General features: G+C 39.5%; 1 protein-coding gene across 1 annotated transcript in view; it reads right to left on the reverse strand.

Moving 5' to 3' along the window:
* The window catches only part of kcnq1.1 (potassium voltage-gated channel, KQT-like subfamily, member 1.1), a 59,050-nt gene extending 45,674 nt beyond the window's left edge, over positions 1–13,376 (reverse strand). Inside the window, exons 1-2 of the mRNA XM_061063511.1 lie at positions 12,718–13,376; positions 4,369–4,459 (exon numbers count right to left, since the gene is read on the reverse strand). Of these exons, the coding sequence (XP_060919494.1) occupies positions 4,369–4,459; positions 12,718–13,076 (450 nt within the window). The 5' untranslated portion in view covers positions 13,077–13,376. The remainder of the gene's footprint in view (positions 1–4,368; positions 4,460–12,717) is intronic.
* Between the last annotated feature and the right edge of the window lie 12,348 nt (positions 13,377–25,724).

Consider the following 25,724-nt stretch of genomic DNA (forward strand, 5'->3'; position numbering starts at 1 on the left):
ATCCCAAAAATCAAACTCAATTACAGTGTGATAGTCACATGCTGTAATGACTATGCTTGTCTGTGTAGACATGTCAAATATATGCATACATGCTTCTGCTTTGTAAATATTAACAGCTCACTGTCATGTAATTGACAAAAAGCAAGAACACTGTGGCTTACTTATGTGTTTTCACTAGCTAATGCATAGAAGAGGAAACCTTTTACTTCCTACTAGAAAATGTGTATGTGGTTTTCACAGATCATGAAGAGGATATGCAATTGATCAGACCTTTTACATCACAAAATTTGATTTATTTAAAAAAATGCAACATAATTCTAACGGAATACAAAGCACTTCAAACAAGTTGGTGTTGGCATTTGATGCCCCAAATGTGCATGTAGCCACATGTAAAAGAAGTTTTGCTAGTGGCCAGGAATATATCCAGTATACTGAGCATAGGTATCAGGCCACTTATAATCCTCTACACACAGCAGCTGGGAATTACCAACCGGTTTCCAATATATAAAGCTTCTGTATGCAGCAAAGCGGTACTCCCGGTTGTCTTGCGCTGGCTCCCTTGCCCTGCCAAGTAGAGTGATGTCCTCCCTGAAGTTCCTGTGGACCTGCAAAACACCTGCATCAAGGCAGTAAAGGGCGAATGCCTCGGACACTGGACCGGCCCCTCGTCGACGGTAGCCGGTCGCTGCAGCCTGCTTCAGCAGCCATACTGACATCCGACTGTAAAAAAATGGCAAACATTCAGAGGGATTCAAGTGAAAACACTTATTCATTGCTGTTTCTAGCATTTTACAATCACCAAAATTATTCTAATGGTAAAAGATGGCTAACTAGCAGTAGCAGTGCAAACTGCAAGCTAAAAGTTACTTTCGCCTACTCCGGAGTTGAAAAAAAAATAGCTCCTAACACAGGTGCATATCTTCGGGATATAAAAAATAACGCTTTAACAATGACATTACTAAAAACGTCTTACTTACCTCGTCACTTGACATTTTTCCGTAAGAAAGCTTTTACAAGGGAAATGTTATCCACCGCTAGAGCTTGACTCCTTGCGAACGCAAGTTGAGGGGGGTTGGACTCGGAGGTGTGTTGCTGGAGTAGAGAGGGAGGCTACAGCATGGAGGAGGTGTGGCCAAAGAGCCGTTTGTTTTGATTTCATGCTGGTGCTCAAGGGCGACATCTACTGGATCAAAAAATCGCATATAAAGCCTTTAAATGTTTGTGAAACTAAAACAGAAGATAGTCACCATAATGGAAAACTATGCATACGCCTAATGCCGTACGCTGTACCCAGGATCTTCAGGGCCTGAATGTCCTGCAATTGTCCACTCATTGTCATGAGTAACAGGGACTTTGGTTAGTAAAAAAACAAGATTAAAATGTTATATGTATTTCAATTGGACTTTGCAGATTGACATAACCTGCAGCGATACTTTTCAGTAGTTCACAGCCAACTCACATCCTTGAAGTGCACAACCTCTTCAGAGAACGTGGATCTTTTGGGCAAACCGCCAAGCATCTGGCCCAACACGCCACTACTACAAACACCATCAGCCAGAGCTGCATCTCCAAGCACAGAACCGAGCGGGCTGTGTTAACCTTGAGTGTGCAAGAAGAAAGAAAGAAGACAAAAGAAGCAGCTTCTATGATGGGGGAGGAGAGAATGAAAGAGTTGCAGGGTCAGAGCAAATCTCTAAAGCAGCAAGCACAAAGTACAAAAACAGGCCCTTTGGGGATGGAGGCTGCAAAAGATGAACGCTGGAGATTTTTGAGGGTTTAGAAGCATAGCAAAAATTAATTATTCATTATCTGTGTTGGCGAGAAGAATAAGAAGATTAAATATCCACAGGGGGTGAACCTAAAGCTGGGAACCAAAGCACATATTTCAAAATATTTGGGTATTTATCGACTTAATTCTTTTTTTAATCACACATCCGACTCACTCACAGATGCATCAGCTTTCTTAAATCCAACAATGAACCTGTAGGATTCATGTTTCTGCTCTGCCAGCACATGAATCACCATGACCATTTCATCCTATTATCCCCAGTCCAAGGTGAACTTGTCACATGTGGCACGTTCCAGTCCTCCTTAGAAGAAAATCATCGAGCCCTTCTTCATCCTTTCTCGGTGGGTTTACTTTTGTTTGAGCTTGAGTGACTCACCCAGCACCCAAACAGTTCCTCCGCTCAGCAGCTGATGTCTCAGGGTTAAGTTTTTTCCCATTTACTATTGATTTCAGAGGAGGAGCCTTCGACCTCTAACGCCAGTGGGACACCCTGGAATAGTTTGCGGAAAAAAGAGGCTTTGTTCTTCCATCTAAAGTGTCCCTAAATTGTTTTTTGTAAGGCAGCGGGTAGGTCAATAAACCCATGAAATTGCTTTTTCGAACAACAAAATCTGCAGTTTGATATTTTGTTATTTTAGCAGCGTGTTCATCATGATGCTGATTGCAGCAGAATATAATCAATCAAAAAAGACGATTGAAATGAATTTAACATCTTTGTTTACCTTGAAATTGATTCTGTGCTTTATTAAACAAGCTTATAGGTGTCATTTCAAAGAACTGCACAATGACTCAATGTCCATTAGCTGCATTGTTTTATGAGCACCATAATTTATTTAAATGAGTTGCCTGACACAGGATGGGAGCAAAACTCCTCCTTAACTACTTCATATATCAGAATCAGGCCTGTGTGGAGATGTAAGCCAACAAAACAGAGACAAACAGAAGAGCCGAGCAGATGGTGAGAGTCAAAGGAAAGATCAGATCAGGAGAAAAAGCTGCAGGCTGTATCAACAAACATAAACAGTGGTGTTAAAAGAAAAAACAAGGTGTATCTTGCTTTTGAGGTTCTGTTTTTTTCCCCTCATCTCAATCACTCCACTCGTATCTCTCAGACACACATGTGGTTCATGGACCAATGGTCAGGATCATTAAAGAAACACTGTGGTGAAGAAACAGTATGTGCATCCTTAAAGGCCCAACACATATGTGGATACATCTATAAGGCTGTTTTGAAACCTTCAAGTTTTTTTTAAAAAGCTGCCTTATTCACATTGGCTTGCAATGTAACCATCAACCATCGAAAAGAACACTGGGTGTGTAACTGCATGAAATTCAGAGATTCACCTGCTACCATCAACGACATGAAATAGATCTGAGAATATTTGGCAGGTTATGAACAACAAGCCATTTAATAAACAGAAGCTTTTTTTTTTTTTTTTTTTTTTAATCATACACTCTTCAATACAATATTGAATGGTTGATGATTTAGATATCATTGTGATTATTGGATGTGTTTGTGGTGGTTTTTGTTTTAGGATGTAGGCGGTTTGGAAGTTGTGGTTTTTGTGGTTGTTATTTGTATTGTTGTCGTGGTTATTGTAATGATTGTGGCTTTGGTTGTGGTAATAGCCATTGTTATTGCGGTATTTATTGTTTTTGTTGTGGTCGTTTGTGGTTGTAGTTTTTGTGTTATTTTTTTTTTTTGTGGTTGTGGTATTTGTTTTATTACGTGATTCTCTTGTCCTGTGGTGTTATCAGACCTACACTAAATGCTGCCTGTGTTTTCTTTGTACCTTTCAACATCTGCTGGTGCATGCTCAGTGTACATGGATGGGTCTGTGATGAAGTGTTTTCAGGGCAGTTATTGGCAACAGTCTGGTCTAAAATGGTTCTGCAAAACTCGTCTGAACAACGATATCTTTTGTTTTAAAATTCCCTTTCATAATAAAAGGAACATACCAGTGTGGACTTCTGGTTACAACCGCTTCCATTGCTCTCGGAAGCAAAAGAAAATAAACCTGGATTTTCTAAGTGGATCAACAGATGAGAACAGAACACTAACGCTTACTACAGCTGACCTTTTAGAGCAATAAAGACCCGGAGAGTTCAAAAAGGAAGAAGGCTATCAATGTTGGTTGAGTCACTCTGTCCAACTTTATGTAACCTTTGCCTGTTGGAGTCCAACCTGCTCTACAGTATAAGCTTAAGCTTGCAGCTGCATGGAGATGCACACTGCATATTTAAAAAAAAAAAAAAACTAGTAAGTCAACCTTTTGACCAACTTTTCAAACCTCTTTCATTTTGAAGGATGCCCAAAGACAATTTCATCTCTGACATAGCCATAGAAGTTTGAATGTGTTGAACCACATTCCCAGCAGCATAACCTTCATCAATCACACCACAAACCCTACTCCACTTGGATCGTCCAACACGGGATTAAAAATCACCCAGTGGGATGTTTGGTGTTTAGACCAACACATCTTATAGAATTAGATCCAATTACACTAAGATACAAATTAGAGGTAAAACAATGATATTATTGCTAATCCCTTTTCAATTTCATCAAACGTTACACTCACCACCCAGTAGAGCGTTTCGTGCGCCAGAGCTTCATACTCATTGATGGTAGACAGAACGCTGAGGATCAGGCAGGCCAGAACCATGAGAAACCTGTGGGGGGAACAAAAACACCTATTAATAAAGTGTGATTATTCTCTATGTTTTATTGCCGTCATTCTTATTCATGTTTTATGCATACAAATATCATCCAATCTAAGGATTTCTCTAGAACTCATATTTCATCAATCAAAGCTTTCCGTAACGTTCAGGCAAACACGGATCACTTCAAATCACTCTTCTGTGTTCCACCTCATATTTATGTCAACATCTCCCACTTTGATTTCAACACCAAAAAAAACCACCTCAGACAACTTTGGAGTCTGGCTTGAGTCGGGTTTTCTGAAATTTTTTTACAGCAGAACTCAAGAAAGCAGAACATTACATTTATATTTCTGTCATGAAAAGCATCTGAGTGAATTCCAGCAAACATTCAAGGACAGCTCTCCGGAGGAAATTCTGTGAACCTTTTAGACTCCACCATGTGAATGCAAAGCGCATGACAAACTTGCCAAATAATGAGCAGACAGGTTTGCGCGCGCACAAAAAACACACCCTAACCACACACATACACAAGCCACACAGACTATCAAGGAAATTTAAATGCTCCTTGACTTCCTCCGTACTTCCCTTCAAGGTCACATATATTTCAAATGCAGAAACAATAAGACGTCTGTGGCTCTTCTACCTATTTAGAGAACACTTTTACCCTTAATATAGCCTTGACATTTTGACTCATGAGTAACTGTTGATGTTAAATGTCATATCAAAGACCTTGAGGATTTTTATGCGTGCATGTTTAACCATTTAAAAAGAAGGAAGAGCTTGTACTTTCTGCATAAAGTGCCTGGAAACAATATAAACCTGAGCGATAACTTCTCACAGTGTCCATACAAGTCAGATGCAGAAATCCTGTTTGATTTGATTGTTGGGGAACTATGTGTATGCAGGACTGGCAGCAGTATAGATGATGACATAAGCTTAAACTCACAACACTCTGCGGCCTTTTTCCTCGCTACTTGTTTGTTATTGTAATATCGCCTCAGCGATCAGCCTTGAAGTCGCAGTTACGTTTCACCCCATTTCATTATGTTTGTCTGTTAGCAGAACATCTCTGTAAATTAAGAATGAATGTGCATTCGACTTGTAGAAAGCATTGGCATTGTCGAAAGGACAAGCTCATTAACTTTTCATTTCCGCTGGCATGAGTCGTAGCGCGTTGAAGGGCAGAACTTCTGAATGGAATCACGTTAACAGCGTCTGAGTTCATTTGGCAAACAAACCCAGATGAAAGGACAAACTTCAACAACTAACGCGATCAAAAGAAACAGAGAGGCTCCTAAAAGCTTGTTTCTCTTTAGATTGAAAATGTGCTGAGAGTATTTATGTCAAATTGTAGGGCAGCACCAGAGGAGCAAATATTACATCTCACTGATACAACTGGAGCTGATTGAATTTCAGAAATCTAATATGTGACTTTCAATGGATCTGTTGTATATCTGTATACATATAGGATGCATCTCAAACTGAATACTTCCATACTATTCATATTAAGAATGACTTCACATTGGGTATGCAGTGAGTTCTGAAGTCATGGTTTGGCAATTTTGTGTACACAATAAATCTCTGGATGTGGGTTATGGTACTGCTAGCTAGATGCTAGATAATTCAACGTGGCACGGACCTGAAAATACAGGATGGATGATGGTGATATGACGGGACACATGCATATACGCATATACACGGGACACAGTATGTTGCTAACAGCATACTAACTGTCAGTTTAGTATGCAGTATGCAGTTTATACTGTTGGAGATTAAGTTGGAGGTGGTAAGTTATTGTGTGGTTTTGGACAACGCCATTTACACACGGTGTAAGTTGTTATACAGAAGCCACTCAAACTTCAACTTTTTTTTTCTGCTGTCCTTTTGTGATCACAGATAATTTCTTTATTTCAAGACAAATGAGTTTGGTTCATGTGTGTTTTATAACAGTGCTGTTGCACTCAGAGGCCTTTAGAGGGCGCCAACTAGTGCTGCACAATTAATCTAATCGCAATCGTAAAAGGACGAGGTGCAATCACATAACCGCTCAAAAGGCTTCGATTTGCAATTCAAATAAATGTGAGTATGTGTGTATGTAAACGTAACAATGAGAGTCCAGAATTACTAGCCAAGCGCCAAAGGTGAGTACATTTCAGAGGGCTTTAATTAATAATTATATTAAATGTACTGAAACAAATGTATTTTGACCAGTAAAAAGTAAAATAGGCTTGGCAGTTGAATTGTTTTATCTAGAGGCTCAAAATATAATTTATTACATCGCAATCCCAATATTGTCCACTATGACCGCAATCGCAAAATTTCACTAAAATGTGCAGCACTTTGGCCAAAGCGCACTTAAAAAAATTCCTACATGAAGTTGCTTAAAATAAATCTGATTACAATCTTCCTGACTAATGTCATGCCTCTTGAAAGTGTATCACAACTACACAGTAAGTCAGGGCATAATTGCACTTTTGTTGGCTACATTTTTTTATTACCACCAGAAATGATAGGTTGACCAGCCCTGCAATCTATGCGAGCTAGCATGCTACTTGTGATCTCTGATAAACATTATAAGCATCAAGTATTAAGTATAAAAAAACGTTTTTTTTCTTGCAATAACAGTTTGATGAACTTGTTAGCCAAGCTCATTGTGATCTTGAATTATGACCAATAACCATTTTGTTTGCTGGCAGGGTCAACTTCTACATTCTGTAGAAATGCACAAGAATTCTTGTAACTTTGCAAGAGCACATTATAATGTATAGAAAGAGAGATTTGCTTGTTTTTCCCCTTTATAGAAAATAAAAGATCCATGAAATTGAAATCGGGACACTATAGTATAAGTTAAATTGTCATACCTTACTAAAACAGGGCGGTGTAGGTGGATATATTTACTCTACAGTCTTCTTCTCTGAGTTATTTTAAATGTTTGTTTGAAAAAATAGTCTTCAAGATCCTCAGTTTTATCTCGTCTATATGAGTACAAGCGATGGAAACTATGTGTGGAGGGAGTTCTAGTTTCCAGTCAGTGTTTGCACCATGGGCACCCTTATCACAACATGCTACAGCCTGAGTTTATTGAACACTGGCCAGGAATACAAATAACCCCCTTCAGACTAACTCTCTCTCTCACACACACACACACACACACACACACACACACACACACACACACACACACACACACACACACACACACACACACACACACACACACACACACACACACACACACACACACACACACACACACACACACACACACACACACACACACACACACACACACACACACACACACACACACACACACACACACACCAACACAGATAAAAGACGTTGAGGGAGAGACCTTCTGAGGGGAGATGGACACGGCTAACAAAGCAGCTCTTCCTGTCTGTCTGACACATCTGAACAAGCAGTCAATGCAGCAGGAATATCTTAGTTTGGGGTCAGAGTCTTCTTTAAAATGACTTCTACAGGGTGTCAAAATGGGTACATTTGTCCATTAATAACAGCAGTGTGCAATCAAAAAACTGCCTACAAGTCGGGATGCAGTCTAATAAATATGCTCAAATATGCAACATAAAGTTAAAAGGAGGATCAAAGACACAAAAACGAACATCAAACTTTTCAAAGCAAACACTCCGGTTATGCTAATGGTTGTAATTTGTCAGAGAATCTCTGCTCAGATGACTTCAGAACGTTTTGAAATGCCTGTAAACATACACACTCAGTATGCCGAGCATACTTTGCAGCTTCACTTTTAATCCATCTGAGACGAGCTGACTCCCCCTGTCCCTCCATACTAACTGCACTATCATATTTCACTGCCTTTTCCTCCAGTGGGCTCAGCGTAGCAACACATAAAATACCACATTGGCTCATCTACAGAGGCCTCACTGAACTCTGAACAAAAGCTCAAAGCGTTGCTCCTTTTCTATTATTGATGGACAGATTCTCTTGTAGTCTGTTTTGTAGTGTGTGTTGCATGTAAAGGCAAAACAGGGGACTGAGTTAGAGTTAAAAGAGACACTGCTGACCATGTCACTGGCTGTTTCCGTCAAATCTCCCGTTTGGAACAACAGGCACAGTGCTTTAAAGTGACAAAGACAACATAGTAACTCACAACTAAAGTGATGCAAAGCAACAACAAATCCTTGAGCACAGAATATGTAAGCTTAGTCAGTGGTCCAACACATAACCAGTCGCCTTAAGGCAGAAGTCAAACGAGGGTCTATAGAGGGGCTAAACAAACACAGATGTTACATCCAAGACATCTGGGTTTGATTCTTATTTGAAAAAAAAACAGGAAGCTGACGAGTGACATCATATATGTTGGTAATATGAACTACCTAAGGGTGTCAACATTTCAAATACTTTTTCAATAGTACCGCAGAGTACGGAAGCGTTTGGAAAACTACAGATCTTCAGTCATATTCTTCATCAAAAGCTCTGCAAGAGAAAGGGAAAGTACTTTCTAATACTGCATAAATATGTTTGCAACATTTTGGTACAGGAAAATTCCCAATGTGGGTTAGCATGAGGTTAAAAGCTCAGTTAGGTAGTGGTCAACAGTGAGTGACCTTGTCTCTGTGTTCCATTACCAATCCTGGCTCCTGTGTTTTTTTAAGATAGAGGAAAAGACAAAAAGCACAGACACCTTAACTGCACTTGATAAAACATAAAGCAGAGCACAAACCGCTCCAGTCAGATCGTGTTTCTCAAATTGAAAAGAATATCAGAGCATAAACTCAAAAACATGTTTGTTGTATCGTAAAAAATAGTGTCGGAATTGACTTCCTCCAGACTGATACTGTTTGACAGAACATCTAGTTCGGTTTAATGGAGCCGAGGCTGATTTGGATTTTCTCTAAACTCTCCTGATCGACTCATTTATAACCAGCATGTGGGCTGGATACATGCTGCTCCGCACCAAAACACCCCATTTACTCTTCGCACAGACACCCAGTGCGAGCAGAGGCATACTTTACTTACGCATAAAGCTGAATATATAGCATGCTCCTTTCCAGCGAAGAAAACTATTGCTTTCCTTTTAACCCTTGTCTCGGTAAGCATCCCATATCATCACACACACACACACACACACACACACACACACACACACACACACACATTTGCAAGTGCAAACACACTGGGGTTCCTCTGATAAGGCTGACTCTGAGGATGGAGTTCTGGGTCAGTGATAAAGCTAAGCTTGTTCCTAACTATCTTTCTCCACCTCTAACATACAAAAACAACTGATTGGACTGACCTCAGAAAACCCTTTTAGACTTTCAGACATCCAAACATTATGCTCTTACAACAAACAGCTGGCTTTATCACCAGAAATCCTAGAGTGTGGTTTTAAATCCAGCACGATATACTGTTATATTGGATATACAAAACACTGGCACAAAAAATTACTATTTTCATTTTCTTAATTTAACCAGGAAAACCTCAGTGAGATTAAAAATCTCTGTTTAATCTCTGCTGCCCAACTTGGCCCATACACTCTTGAAACAAAGTTTCCAACAAACTAGCAGCCATACTTACAAACATAATGTAGAACGTGAAATAATAAGTAGCCTTTAACGGCAAATATTTGTAAAGATAGACTACAATCCTGAATATATCAGGCAGAACATCTACAGCCAGATGTGTCTGCCTCCAAGTCTATGCAACGTGATATCCTTGAATATCCAAAATAAGGACAATATCTGCCTGAAAACCCACAAAGGGCCCTAATTTGGTGGTGTAAAGGGCATTTTATAAAGCGTGTGACGAAAGGTGATTTGGGTTGTGTCTGTCTACATTATGCTTGTTAAAAAAGATTTATTTGAATCACTCACTTATTTTAGGGGGCTTATTGTGCCTTTTTTAGAGGGACAGGACTGTGGATAGAGTAGGAAATCAGGGAGAGATAGAGATTGGGGAATGACATGCAGGAAAGGAGCCACAGGCGGGATTTGAACCTAAGCCGCTGGCTTTGAGGACTGTATAGCCTCTGTACATGGGGCGAGCAAACTAACCACTCGGCCACCAGAGCCTCGAGTGCTGTTGACTTAAAAGTCTCTCCTGCATGGTCGACAGTATTTGTGCTGTATGAATCTGGCTTTCGAACGGAAAGTGTAAGTCCCTGTAATTATGGGTTACTGTTGTACATAAATTGCATATAAAAAAAAACGTTTACAGCATTGGATCGTTTAAACTGCATGTTCCCTTTTTCCAAAGTAGTCAGTTATAGGGGGGCAGCAATCTGAAGTACATCTGTTTACACATTGGAAAAAAAGTTTTTCTATCTAAATAAATTGACTGAAGGTTTATAAAGTTATGTTTTCCAAGTCTGGATTTTGACAGCTCTTTTGACCCCGTTGTCAGTTAATTAGATTGAATTGAACTTCTGCTGTGTACATTCTGTCTCTGTCTCTCGTTCACTTCACATTCAAGGATGTGCTTCATTACTTAGTGCGACCTCCTGTCTTGAAGCGTGAAGATCATCTTTGTACAACTCTAACAATGTGCCTGTGTAAAGTCAGCGAATACAGAAACGGTTTGAAATGTGGATGTGTGTTATTCTGGCATGTACGATCATCATGTTTAGACAAGTTCGCAATGTAAGATCACAAAAGTGCAGCATCACTCTCACAGAGTGTTTACAAGCTGCGATCACCCACTCAGTATCTAAACAACTGACAAATATGAGCGATTGTGACATCATCAGTAGTTACATTTGGTATGTTACTAAATATATTAAAACCAAACAAAATGACATGGGGGGGGCAAACACGTTCCCACTGAGCAGTGAGTTTGACAGAAACGTATCAGTCAGAGCTGGCACAGTCCCAGACACAGAAGTGATTCTTCCTCAAAAATACCAACAAAGCAGATTACCGCCAAAGGAAGTGAAATTCACAGCTGACACTTGTTGAAAAAACATGTTGAGCAACATCTGGTGTTTCTTGTTGTTCTCTGCAGTGTGAGCTTTCTTCGAATCAGCAAGTAGTGTGGCCTTTCTCCTGATCTTGCTGGTTAGTGCCTGATGCGAAGTCAGATGATATAACGCTTAAAAAGGAACTTTTCCTGCTCTCACAGTAGCCACTAGCATCCCTCTTTGCGTGTATCTTGCTGTTATCCTTGGTAATGCTTTAACCTATTTGAGCCGCACTGTGTTGGCTCATGCTCCCTTTGAGTCACAGAGACTCTAACCCGCTGCGACAGGCTGCATTCCCCTGCGTCCCCTCCGACACCGCCGGGTCACAGGGTGACAGCGGCAGACAGGGCCACTGCCTCCTGCACAGCCTCACACATGCTGCCAAGTTTAGCTGCCTGCTATCAGTGCCAGCGAGTGGGGACAGGCATCACACATGAAGATCATATCCTACATTCCAAAACCTCTGCAGGAACACCCAGTCTGGATCTACTTGACTGACAAGGGTTACACCAAGTCAGGGAAACAGTGAAATGCATCCTTTGGTTCAACATCAGTTGTATACGGAGAGAAATTTATCATCAGTTACATTTCATTTGTCAAAAGTGACACTCAGGCTTACTGACAGAGCAGTCACATCAGATTTAGCTGGTGAACCTTAAAGGGACATCTTCATGATTTAGGGGATTTAGAAGATATAAATGTATCTGCTATACTTTATTTCTTTTGTATTTTATTAAACCTGTAAATTACATTTACATTAACAAAGTGTTTCAAACTATTCACCAGACACTTGTCATCAAGTCTGTGCCACAGTTCTGGCACAAAAAAATTGTTAGTCCCCTAAGTCATTCATACATCGCCCTGTATTTGTTTTTAAAGCTCTGTTGTTTTAGCCTCTTGGAATGCAAAGGAGTTCACCTCCTCTGTGTTCCTGCACTCAAACTGTTCTGGCAAATTAAACACCCAACAGAGCTGAGGAAAACATTCCCCAAATGAAAGATATTTATAATATCCCTTTAGTACTCCCCGGAGGGCGTATTTTGTCTCAGATGCTCTTGTCTGAGATGAATTATATGGCATTTTTTTTTAATCTGCTATAGCCTGACTTAAATATCTTTATAATATTTCTGCAGGGAGCCCTGGTTGTGTTGTGATTTCTGTGCAGCATCTTTCTCAAATTCACAGGATTAACAGTTCTTTGTAGTGAAGGCTTCCAAGGCTCTACATGCGCAATTAACTCCCTGTTTAATTAGCATCTTAGAGTTGCAATTATATCCTTGAATACCCAATGGAAGCGGATGATTAGGAAAATTAAATATAAAACACTCACACTGTGAAGTGATACAAGAAGCATTTCCAGCCAGACGGCCTTTCCAGAAAGTTATACACGCGTCCTTGGATGTAGGCGCGGTTGAGGGCTGGACGCACCCCGGCGCTGTACACTGACATCCGCATGGACATGCGAGGATGGGATACGTAAGGGTGGAGGTGTACATGAGGCACCTCCGTGGGAGTGTTGCCATCCCCAGAACTTTTGTCTCTTTGAAAATACGCGTCGTTGCCGGCAGGTCTTCCTGGATCAGGCGCGGAAAACGCCGTTTCTGACAACTCCAAATCCGGTGGTCGTTGTCCTCGTGCCAAGCCAGAGGACCTTTCATTGTTCCCCTGATAGAAGCCAGAATTAGACATAGTTTCCTCCTGTTATTCTTCTACTGCTTGGTTAACTTTTTCACACTTGTTTTTTTCTCAATAACTCACTGAAACGGACAAATGTTCGCCCATGTGCGCGAAGTTACTGCTGCTCTAGATCACACGGATGGTGTTTCTTCCATTTAACTTTACAGCTCTCTGGGTTGTTGAGAATATGGCGACTCTCATCCCTGACTGAATATCCCCTTCCTCTGCTCACAGTACTTATCAGCCTGGAGTGCTGTGGGCGCCAGGCGGTGCGCTGTGAGTCGCCAGCTGTCCAGACATTTTACTGTTTGGCAAAACAGCCTGGAAGCATTTTGCAGCTGATGAACTCCACCCTCAAATATGTGCAGGAAAACACAGAAGCTTTTACTTTTCCCGCTGATATAGATTTTACAGTTAATGCAAACATTGTTTTTGCAAATAACAATTAAGTGCATTCAACAATTTAGATACAAAAAAAAAAGTTTGGCAATACATTGTTGTCCATCTCAGAGACATTTTACATTTACTACATGAGCTAAAAGAAGAACTTTTATGACTGGTAATAACTATGTAGCTTTACTGTTAACAGATTCACATCAACCTTATGAATGAACTAAATGCAAGGCTTAATCCAAAATATAAACCAAAGGATGGACAATGACTAATTAAGAAATAAAAACACAATCCTGGATCCTGCCATCATACTTTAATGATACACTATTTGTTTATTAAAGATTATTGTTCTTTTAAAGGGGACATATTATGACAAATCCATTTTTACAGTGCTCTTGAACATATATTTATTAGGTAATATATTTGTTTGTGGTCTGCATAAGTCTTACAACATAGAGAACTATACTCAGTTTCAAATTTGCTCTCCTTGTGATTTCACAAGTGGGATTCTGGGAAAGAAAAAAAATCCCCTCCCCTCCCCTGGTATCTCCACCCATAGGAAAGGGGGATAATATGTCCTCTTTAAGATGCAGATAAGAATGTGTGTGGGATACAAAGCTGAAAAGTGTCCAGATGATTACACAAAATACTGAAATTCTTGTGTTTTCAACGTTTAAGTGAGCAGTGTTTGATCAAATCTTTCAGATTTGAGTTTATTTAATGTGAATCACCAGGTTTCTTTATGTGAAAAACTATGTGTGTGCAGATATTCTTTACAAAGGACAGTCATATACAGAGAGTGAGTGAATAACCAACGTTTAAGGTCCAATTATCAGGACTGTATGTGAGGGAACATTTTCAGTCCTTATTGATGATGAGGATTTTTGTTTTCATTGATGGACTTGTGTTGTATTTGTTTGTATAGAACATATTGTTGCACATGAAAAAACAACAACTTCTGTTTGAACTAAAAAGAGGTTAGCGTCTGGGCTGCCTTACAAATTGAAGATGAACGTGAGATGATAAGTTGGGATGAATTTGTGTTCATTAATAATAATTTCTCTTCAAATTGAATTTATAAAAACATTAAACTAAAAAAAGAGAGTTGTTTTGTCAACACAGTATTTCCTTTTCATTCATGCATTGAGTTTATTAGTGATCATATCGTATAGTATATTTTGGGTCAAGTTATATCCTTTGTGTCATGTCCAGCTCTGTGTCTTAGGTTATGTTTTAATTCCACTTGTATTATTTTCTGTTTTGGGTCACTAACCTCTCCTCTCATTTCAGATCCTTCACTTCCTGCCCTCATGTGTTTCCCACCTGTGTGATTGTCTGCCCCGCCCTGATTGTTCCCAGCTGCATCTCGTTGTCTTCCCCCTCACCTTAGTATTTAGTCTGTGGCTTCCCTTCCTTCTGTGCCAGTTCGTCTTTGTCCCCTGTGAGAAGCGTACAAGCCCTTTGTTTCCTCTTGGATCACTTTTTTGGATTCTGTCTGCTGAAGAAGTAAAGACTGTTTTTTGTTCCCCCCAACCAAAGACTGTTTTTTGTGAGTCGTGCTTTTGAGTTCAGTTACCTGTGGTCTTGTTACACTTTGATCATGCTCTTATTTTCGATTAAATCTTTTTCTAAATTGGAAATCTTGAAATTATGATACATATAGTTAAATAAATGGACTTGAGTTTGTATAGCGATTTTCTCGTCTTCTGACGCCTCAAAGTGCTTTTACACCGCAGGCCACAACTACACATTCACACACTGATGGTAGAGGCTGCTGTGTAAAGTGTCCATCAGTATTAACTTATTCATACAGACTTACACACCACAGACGAAGCAGCAGGAGCAACTTGGGGTTAAGTGCCTTGCCCAAGGACACATCAGACATGTTGCTGCAGGAGCTGGGGATCGAACCCCCGACCTTCCATCAGTTTTGGTTGAGAGACAACTGACTCTAGCACTGAGCCGCAGCCGACCCACAAGTAGTAGTTGAGATGACATACACACAAATTATTCAGTTATCTCAACATTAACATCAACACCAACTTCCAACTCCTTTTTTTTTTAACATTGCCCGTCATTTTTTTAAAGTGTAACTCATCACCTAACGTTATTTATACACTAAGATCTAAAAAAATAGCTTTTTCATTTTCATCTTATCTTTTAGTTTTTCGTTGAATTTTGGGTCTATATAAGGATTTATAAAGTCTGGGAGGTTCTGAGAAATGTGAATCTAAAGAAAGCGTTTCTGCAGAAGCGTGTACAGAATGGCCTTCATTGTTTGAGACGACAGTGAGTCACTTCCCCTCATTAAACTGTCAGTAGGATGGAAGTTAGAAGTCATCGTGTGAAGTCTTTGGCATGTTTGAAAGTCATGCAGTATTCACATATTTTGGCTCTATAAATTCTATAAAACGATGAAGCAGCTTTTTAGAGTAGCTCCACATTGTAGGCATATCGGTTTCCTTAATTTCCGCCTGATTTCTCGTACTTTCCTCGACTGTCCTTTTTTTACAAGTGTAAGCTGTTCCTGACAATAAGAAAAGAAACACCTATAAAAGAAAACAGGTCAAATGTCCTGAGAAGTGCGCCCATTCGCTGACTTTTGCTGTGATTTATTACAGTTTGAAAGCAAAGCCGCAAGCCCAGGTGTTAGAGTAATCCAAGGAAACTCTGTGGACACATGCAGCTTCGGTCTGACAAGGTTACCCTGTGGATTGTTTCTGCTGTGACCTTGGATCAGAGAGTCCAAGGAGGAGGAAAACAAGTTCACTGCAGCAGACTTTAATAAGAGTCGAGAGGCGTCCTTGTGTTGACAGGATCTGTTGCCAGGTAGATATTAAACACAACTCTCACTGCTTCTTCCCGTTCTATGTTGCACACTGATTTTGGGTTATTAACACAGGAAGAGCAATTATCTTGAAGGTCAAGCATGCTTCCATATTTGATTGAGTGAAGTCAATGATATGTTGAATTTTTCAGGGCATCATTACATCATTAAAAACGTCAATGACAAGCCATGAAATGATCCATTAATTGATCAGACATCTGACAGAAAAATCATCAGCAGCTGTCTTTATAAAAAAAAAGTCAAAGATTTACCAGTACAGACTTTTTACATTTTAGAGCATTTGTGGGTTTTTTCAATGTCCTATGAAAAACATTAGTTTCCAAAACATTAACTTTTCGTTTAAAAGAAAATGGCCTTCTAATCATCTTGGTGACAATATTTAAAAAAAATCTAATCAAAAAGGTTTTAAAGCATGTCTTGTGTGAAGAGGTAGGTAATTTTCCACACTTATAGAAGGAGCATTTATCGCATTACATTTATCTTAAAATATAAACTAATCATCGCAGTTGAAGATGTCTTGTTATAACTTCTCAAGCTCAAGGTGACTGAGTTTACATTTGTGGCATTAATTGGAATTTTCTTCAATTTCTGGACACTTTAAACCCTAAATGAATACCTGATTGATCAGTGTAACAAATTCAATATGTTGTGATTGTTCCTCAGGTGTCCTCTATGAATACATGAGAGAGGAGACCCCTGTCCCTGGCTCGGCTTTTTAGGATTAAAACAGAATTATTAGACATAAAGAAATACAGAAACGACAATGGAATACAAATACAGACATTCTAAACTCAATACAAACTAAAGAAGACCAAATTGGAAGGAAACGGCCAATGCTGACCCTTTGTGATTCCTTTATTTATTTATAATTGTTGTTAAGTGTTTTATGTCTGAAACCCAGTAAATTGTGCTGCTGCCTGTCTTGGAAAGGATGCGCTTGTAAAAGAGATTCTTAATCTCAATGAGACCTTTTCTGGTTAGATAAAGGTTAAATAACAAATATTCCTGTGAAAACCTAAAGTTGGTCACTTGAAGTTGCCGTTGGTGTCAGATTTCTTTTAACATAATGGCAATGAATGCTGGTTGGAGAGCCCCCCCCCCCCCCCCCCCCCCAGATTTACCTTAGGGCCCCAACAGACTCAATAATCACCCACCACCCTATCATTTATTTCAATGTAAGAAATGTACTTCTCCATGGTAACTGTATTGTCCTTGTCCAATATAGGATATTATCTTGTACGTGGTCCCTTTACAAATAAAATAATTATATTCAATCTGTTCTTGTTATTTAATTGTATTGCATATGTCTGTGTTTTTCTTTTACTATTGAACATATGCTCATATTTAATTCTAAGATGCCAAAGAACATCTGGCAAAGACTGCTAATGAAATATTTTCCACTAACTCAGGTAAATAAAAACATTTCTGAATGTTGGTTAAAGGAAGAATATGCAACTTTTTGATCCAGTAGATGTCGCCCTTGAGCACCAGCATGAAACCAAAACAAACTGCTGTTTGGCCACGCCTCGGCCACACTGATTCCTCCACTCGCCTCCAGCGACACACCTCGCACCCCTCTCCCCTCGCCTTTGCACAAAGGAGTTATCAAATTTGAACGCACTTCTGCTGGATTTGTTTAAAATATTGCACATTCTTCCTTTAATGTACACTGTCCCTTTCCAACTAAAAAAAAAACAAATAATAAATTGCAGCACTATTGATGATTGAGCATTTAGATTTTATGGGTTTATTTCAAAACATTGATCATCAGAATTCACATTTAGTAAGGAAGTTGTTCAAAAGAAGGCTGTGCTTTATGTCTTCATCAATAAGAACAAGAATTATGTGTGCATTTGACTATTCTACTCTCGTCAACACATCATCTGCAAACATTCATGTTGCATCATCTTTACTCGTTCTCCCCTGAGCAAATATAATGCATTTTAACCCATGTCCAATGAGCAAAGCTGACTTCACTTAAAGTGGAAAAAGCAATTGAAGTTGGTTACAGAGGGCAGTCAGAGAGCTATTGCAGTCTGGTGTCATTCATTGCAATAGGGCTAAAGACATGTAGAAGCTCATTATCCTATTGTGAGGGCATACAAAGCAAGGTTTTTTTTTTTAATGAACTGCTATTTACTCAGGTTGAGCCAGATGAGATTAAGGGATTGGTTTCCCAAGCTGACACAGTGGCAGCTACGCCTAATTTAGTTTGCAGGCGGAAACAAACAATCACATTTTATAGTATTTAATTGATGAAATGGAAACCAGAGAGAAAAGGAATAACGGAATATTCCAGCATTGCATCCTTAAAATCACAGCTAGAGTTCCGACAGCTAGATTCATCCTTCTTGTCATACCTTCTTGTCATACATGCTCTGAGCTCATAGGCAGTTACATAAGGTTGAAATCTTTCTGCATGGTACCTCACAGACATCCTTTCCAAAACAGGCTCTGTCCAAGCGTTCAGGCCAGTCAGTTGAAATTAGTCATGGCATCTCAGTCTGTATTGTCCTCCATATTTATGAGAAATATAAACACATAAAGGGACGAGGAAGCTATCCCTCGATGGCCGTATAAACAAATTATCAGTGACTAAGCCTATTCAAGTGAAGACATGGCTGATCAAGTCGCAGCACATATCGTGTAAAGATGGATGAGCGTTTCATATTTTGGGAGATCGCCCAATTAATGGTGAAATATCTCCAACATGTGCTTCACTGAGCTGAGGATGTTGTATTCACTGTGTCCCAATTCAGCTGTGGCTCGTTTGAAGTCCACGCTTACAGACCAAATATGACAAGGCAGTCCCGTTCCAAAGGCCCATCTGAATGCTGCCTGAGAAATGGCTCCCACTTATGCCTTGGCTTTAAGGATGCAATTGGTGTATGTGTGAGCCTCATTTTACAGAAACTTGAAAACAAAACTGAATGCATAACTTTGGCTTGCTGCAACTTGGATGTGCTTGGAATGAGAAATGTCCTATTTATTATTTTATCGTGTTATTTTGTAAATGACTTGCCAATCACATCCTATCAACGGAAGAAAAATATTTACAAGTCTAGCTATGGTTGTCAGTGTAGGCTCTCAGTCATCCAGGTCATGGTAAATTGGGAGCTTGATCCAAAGGCAAAGGCCGGTCTAGCTGGTTGTTTAAATGTGAAACACCAAAGCATGTTCTTCTATTTATATTGTAGCATAGGATTTGGCTGGCACAGGTTGTTTTCACTGATATGGGTGTCGAAGTTAAACAAGAAAACTGGTCTTGGATTAAAAAAAACTTGAGTGACTGATCAAAGACATCACAAACTAAGTTTACAGTCTTCCAGTTTTTATTGTCTTGACACATCCAGGAGTAAGCGTGTGCAAGAGACGAAGTAATCCCCATCACCACAGTAGCAAACAAAAGAAACACCAGAAAAACAGCCTAATAAATAATAAGGGAATAAAGCCAAAAGAAGCAACTAACTCTCAGTAATTAGTGGAACTCAAACAAGCTGAATAAATCTGTCATCTAATATACAGTGTTTACTTCCAACTGGGATTTTCCATTGAACTTGATTGTGAGACTTAACATGCTAATAGTAGCGTGATTTACAACGAAGTGACAAGACAGCCAGTGATGGATGAACCAAACACAATGTCCTGAACACTATCAGAATCAGAAATACTTTATTTATATGTAACCCAGCAATAAAAATATATCACATTGCAGTTTTATATCGATAATAAATACTGGAGGAGAACAACTCATATAACCGAAGACAATGGATAACAATTTCTTCAGAAGGAATTTTTATGTTTGTCTGCAACAACTTCCAGATAAAAGAAATGCCAACTCCATTAAAAAAACAAAACAAAGCAGAGCAATCAAAGGCAGGGAGAAATTGGTAAGTCTAATCGTGTAATGATAGTGTTGGGTTTTTATTCTTCATCAGCACAAAACAAACAAACGCGCCCAAAGACAGCTCTGAAATCAAAGTCTGTAAAGGGCAGTTAGGCAGACTTTACTTGATGAGCATTTATGCTGACTCAGACTATACGACTTTGAAATCAGTTTGTCTGGTTTGAAAGTATTTTGACAGGTTCAGTTAGTTTGTTTGGTTAACAATGTTTTAAATGAAAGGTTAAAGATTGTGTTCATGTAAGTTGGACCTGCTGGGAGTGGTCAATGCTGGGTAGATTTGGTTTATTAAGGGTGATAGCAATGAAACAAGATGCATAAAAAAAGCTTCTTAGGAACTCTAAATGCAGTCCAACTCCGTTGCTGGAAATCCCAAAAGAATGCAGCAGCCTGTACCAACAACAAAGAAGGTTGCCGTCAGTATTATCCTTTAAACAGGGACATCATATCACGTCCCTTACTTTAGCATACACTCATTAACTTTACTAAATTGATTTTTACTTGGTAAGTCATTTCTATCAGCTAAAAACAGGACGCACATTTGAACAGAAGAGAAATACTTCACAAAATAAAAAAACCTTTCACTTGGTATGACCCATGGATGACATCACTAACACCATTAAAAAAAATGGGAAATGCTGGACAGGCCTTTTCCTAGCAACAGTCCTGCATTGTGGAATATGAACAAAGAAAAAATATGGCCAAAGATTTTTTATTTACTTCTTACATTACAAATTATTAAAAATGGCTTAAACTTACGTCTTGCCGTGTGTTTTATTTAACTTCATAAAGTGCCTTGAATTGAACTCAGACATAATGCTAACACAAACAAACAGTTGAGCATTCAGTTGGAGAAACAATATGCCATTGGTGATTTAGAAGAATTGGGATTTAGCTTTCCTGCATTGCTGGCTAGATAAAAGTTAGACAAAAGTTAAATCCTTAAAAAAAATGTCAGCAAGTGTGAATAGAAGCTGCAGTAGTGGTTGTTTCAAATGATCCTACAGAAATCAAAGCATGCAATTTGACAGGGTCTTTTTAAATTTGTGAAAATGTTTAATGGATTCTCGCAAGTGCTACCTAAAGTTGATATAATGGGGCTGTATAATGGGTAATATATTTGGATTGGTTTGAGTTAAAAAAAACAAAAAACAATCAAATACCTTCCCTCCAATAAGAAAAGGGGGCGGTAAGTGATTTCATTAGTTTTGCAGAGGGACTGCAGATGTAAAGTAGCTCTAAGCTAACTCTGGTAAGATGCATCAAATGGCAACATTTATGTTTCATATTTTACATGGTCCCTTTAAAAATAAAATATAAAGAATAAATAAAATAATAAAACTGCATTTTTACAAACGCTGTGGTTCTTAATGTTGCACATCACTGCTTAGCTTACTGAAAATACTGCACAGGTTGAACAAGGAGCGATAAATATTACATACACTTTTTTTTGGTCCATCTTGCAGATTTTCCAGTCCGTTGTGACTCACCCCTGAGGTTATCTGTTGGGTTGTAATCCAGCAACTGTAGAGGTCAGTGGAGTAAGTATAAGGCACTGTTGCGTTGCATTTTCTTCACAGAAGTATTCATTTAGAAAAGGGTGAGCAGTCGCCACGAGGGGAAATTCCTGGTTAGCAATGATTTTAAGTATCTTTGATTTTGTTTGTAACCATCAAAATGCACTATTCATATGATGAAGATTAACTGATTATATGAAAGATGTTTGGAGGTTTGGTAGAGGTTTGGTTTTGTGGTGAATTCCCTTGGATTATTGCCCTTCTATTAAACACCTGAGCATAAACTTTGAATTAAAAATCATTCAGGATTAATAAAGGAAGTGCATTTACTTATAGGGTGTAACAGGAGGAAACTAACAATGATCCATGTCATCCGAACATGGTCAGTGGGGCGGCTGTGGCTCAGTTGGTAGAGTTAGTCGTCTCTCAATCGGAAGGTCGGGGGTTCGATCCCCAGCTCCTGCAGACACAATGTCATGTCTGAAGTGTTCTTGGGCAAGGGTTAGGGTTCCCACTACTTCATTGGTGGTGTATCAATGGGATTAGTTACTTCTGATGGTCACTATACATACGTAGCGACGAGGTAGGTGATGACCTGCGGTGTAAAAGCGCTTTGAGGAGGCAGAAGACTAGAAAAGCGCTTTCCAAGCCGTCATCTACGTACCATTTGCATATTTTTCCACCTGCTTCTTTCTATCTTTTCTCACACAGGAAACACTTGTGTCCGACAGCATTGTTTCTCATCCAGTGTGAACCCTCACATAATAACAAATTACTATTTAATATGCTTTTGAGACAAATCAAAGGAGGAGCGAACCAGCTGGGCAGGAAGTCGGCATTAAGGGGAAACACAATTAGTGTGACTGGTGGACAGGTGGGAAAATGTCAGCATCTGAAAAAGAGACGTACACAAACAACAAAGAGCGGCAGGGGATGAAACTGACACAGGAGCAGCTGTGCCCAACATAAAACTTGTAACTGAATTTTGGGAACTAAAGAGATTAGTGTTACCTCAGGCTGTATGTGTGCATAAAGACATTTGGCATGCCTGCATGTACTGTGGGTAGTTTGCAGCATTTGTCTTCTGTATGCCAGTGCTGTAGAGCTTACAGTGAGCTTAACTTACACTTGAAAGTGACAGATTTACTTCTGAAATGATTTTCAATTTAAACTCATTATTTTTTTAAACTCTGATATGGCAAAAGCATTACTTTTTATGTGCGCATTTACCGGTCCCGTGAGTGCTGCAGCTCTGCATGTTTTTGCTCATGTTAATTATAAATATACTGTCAGCTAGAACCCCCACAAAACGGGTTAAGTCTCTGCAGACTCTCACACAGCCCTAGTTAATAAAAACATTTTAAAAAGTGATTTTTCTTTTATAGTAGCAGTTCTCACAGTGTTTGTATGCATGCTGTTTGGTCATTAATTTAAACGACACATCTGTCAAATAAGCATTTGCAAAAAAAGAGTGCATCAAGGTAATTGAGCCCTAATGAAAGAATAAGTGCTCAGTGAAGAAACCCCTCATCCCAATTGTGCCCCTATGCCCTACTGATAAGCTACATAACATACCATATGACTCCAAATTGCCTCCACAACCAAATTGGGGATGCCAACTTCAACATGACATGACTGGCTGTGTTCATGCGAGTTAACCAGGTAGGAACTGCACCAATACAACCTGTACTCTACCACATGGCGCCTACTGACCCCCACCACTCTGCCTTGTCGACAGATGGGCAGCCAGAGCCAGGACAATACCTGGGCTCTCAAGTGGGAACCTCACCAGTAATTTGTCCGATTAGCCACACAACCCCTCAGAGAGCTGGACAGTGAAATCTGGCGTCCCAGAGCTGCCCCTCTCCATGGTACTGTAGCTTTCACTGCTTACCACATCCACCCGCCTAACTTCTATATCTTACCTCACCTACCACATAGAGATCACAGCCATTTTATGGGCAGGACCTTGTGGGGCCAGAACTCTAAATATCGACTTACTGTCCTGACAGTTCAATACTAGCTTCCAAAATAGGCCTTTTAGACAAGGTAATGATACCTTACTTTTCTTCAGCTGTTTCTTTAAGTGGGACTAGATGTGTTTAAACAGTGAATGTATTCATAAAGAACACAACTGTCTTTCCCTTTTAGCACCCTGTGTCCATCCCTGCACATGACTAAGATGTAAAGTGTAAAATTCAAACAAATGGGTTTAACTTTCTGCCCTCGAAATTAAATCATAAGAACTGCCTGTATCTATTTTCCAGCTAAAGACTTAGTAGAGTTTAGACCAAAGTCCATGCTGATATGTTGTCTCCTCTGGTTAGTAGTCAGTGTCTCAGAAAGCAGATTACCATATTTCTGGTCAAGTGCTCTAAAATGCACAAAATAGAGCAGTTCCTCTTCAAAACAGTAACTCTACTTGCTCGTTGTGTTTGGCCCTGCTCCCCAATAGCCCCCTCAGGCAAAGATTTTAGCACTTAACACTACTCCGTGCTACAGGTTATTTTTAAATCAGTTTCCTTGTCACTCAAATGCCAAGAGTTAAGTGTAATTGCTGTTGTTGTGTCCTCGGGGTGCTCATGCTCCCTAATGCTGCCCATACTGAGCGGCCTGCAGAGAAGTAGCAAGCGCAGCCAGCGTTTATCATACTGTCACGAGAGAGACAGAAGCTGTGGAGGCAAAATGTTTCGACCTGATTCTTTTCTGTGTAAGACTGCACATACTGCATGCGTGAAAGGCAGATACCGACACTTGAAAGTGATTGAACTTTGACACCTAGCCACCAGACAGGGATACTTTTGGTCATTTTTAAAGGTTAAGGATTCTGTTTTCTTCTTACTTTATACCAATCACCTCAAAACACCGATCCAAAGATGAACTGATTTTACTTCGGTATACCCCAGTGTAACTGAATCTAGATATAACTTTATTCTAAATCTCCATTAAAAAAAACACATTATTGAGAAAGTACACGGCACTGGATGCTGAAGCTGGTTTCAATTGAATAAACATGAGCAATTTAGTTTATTTTGGCTCAGTCCCACATACACCATAATGCTGATGTAAATGCTCATTAGAGCACCAGATGTGTATAAATCCACAGGCAAAACTAGACTCCCCAAGTGCACTATTTGACTTAATTGTAAAAAAAAATGCCACTGTGCCCATCTGTTTTCATGGAAATGTACCATTTTCTAAAATCAGGACCAAGACTGATACTGTATGTTTAAAATGATTTAGCCGATTCTGTTACCAATGTTTTTTTTAATACTTCTCCATAATGTTAAAACTTTTTCTTGTCGTGCCTCCTCGTGAAATGTCACTGGAACATGTCTTACAAACTGCACGTTGTTGATCTCTCCAAGAGACTCCCACACTGCCGACATGTTCTTTCATGTTTGACCATGAAAACAAATCAGAGTTGATCCAGCAGTTGATTCACTCTGTTCAATAAAAAAAAAACTCTACTGGCTTACCAGCATTCAATTAATGCAACACAGCAGATACACATCAGCTCCTGAAAGGGGTGGAGCCAGAGCCACCAAAGAAATCTGATCGGCAACTCAAGTGGTCACATGGCTATTTTCCTTGCAGGAGGTGGTACTATCATATAATATCTGCTATTTGGGCGTTGTTGCCTCAGGCTGTTAGAAGCTTTTTTGGCACTTCAGTGTGACACATTTCCTTCTGTTAGTACCATAGATTTTAATGTTGCATCTCTGTTGTGCTGCTAGTTAAAGTTAAGATATACAGAACCTGTAATATCTGTCTGATGCATTAACGTGATTTTGTAGATATGATTAGTGGCGATAGAAAGTGTTAATAAATCTTATTTATTCAGTCTGTGTCCCCGGCCCGGTCAAAAAAGTCTGACTCCGCCACTGGCTTCTGACAATGGTGCATACAGTATTATTTGCAGATGGACCTATGGTATTCAACAGGGCCAATATTGGCTGATAATAATGTTCAACAGACATCATTGTATCCCTAGTTTT

This window comes from Labrus mixtus, chromosome 1, assembly GCF_963584025.1.
Source record: "Labrus mixtus chromosome 1, fLabMix1.1, whole genome shotgun sequence".
Classification (NCBI taxonomy): domain Eukaryota; kingdom Metazoa; phylum Chordata; class Actinopteri; order Labriformes; family Labridae; genus Labrus; species Labrus mixtus.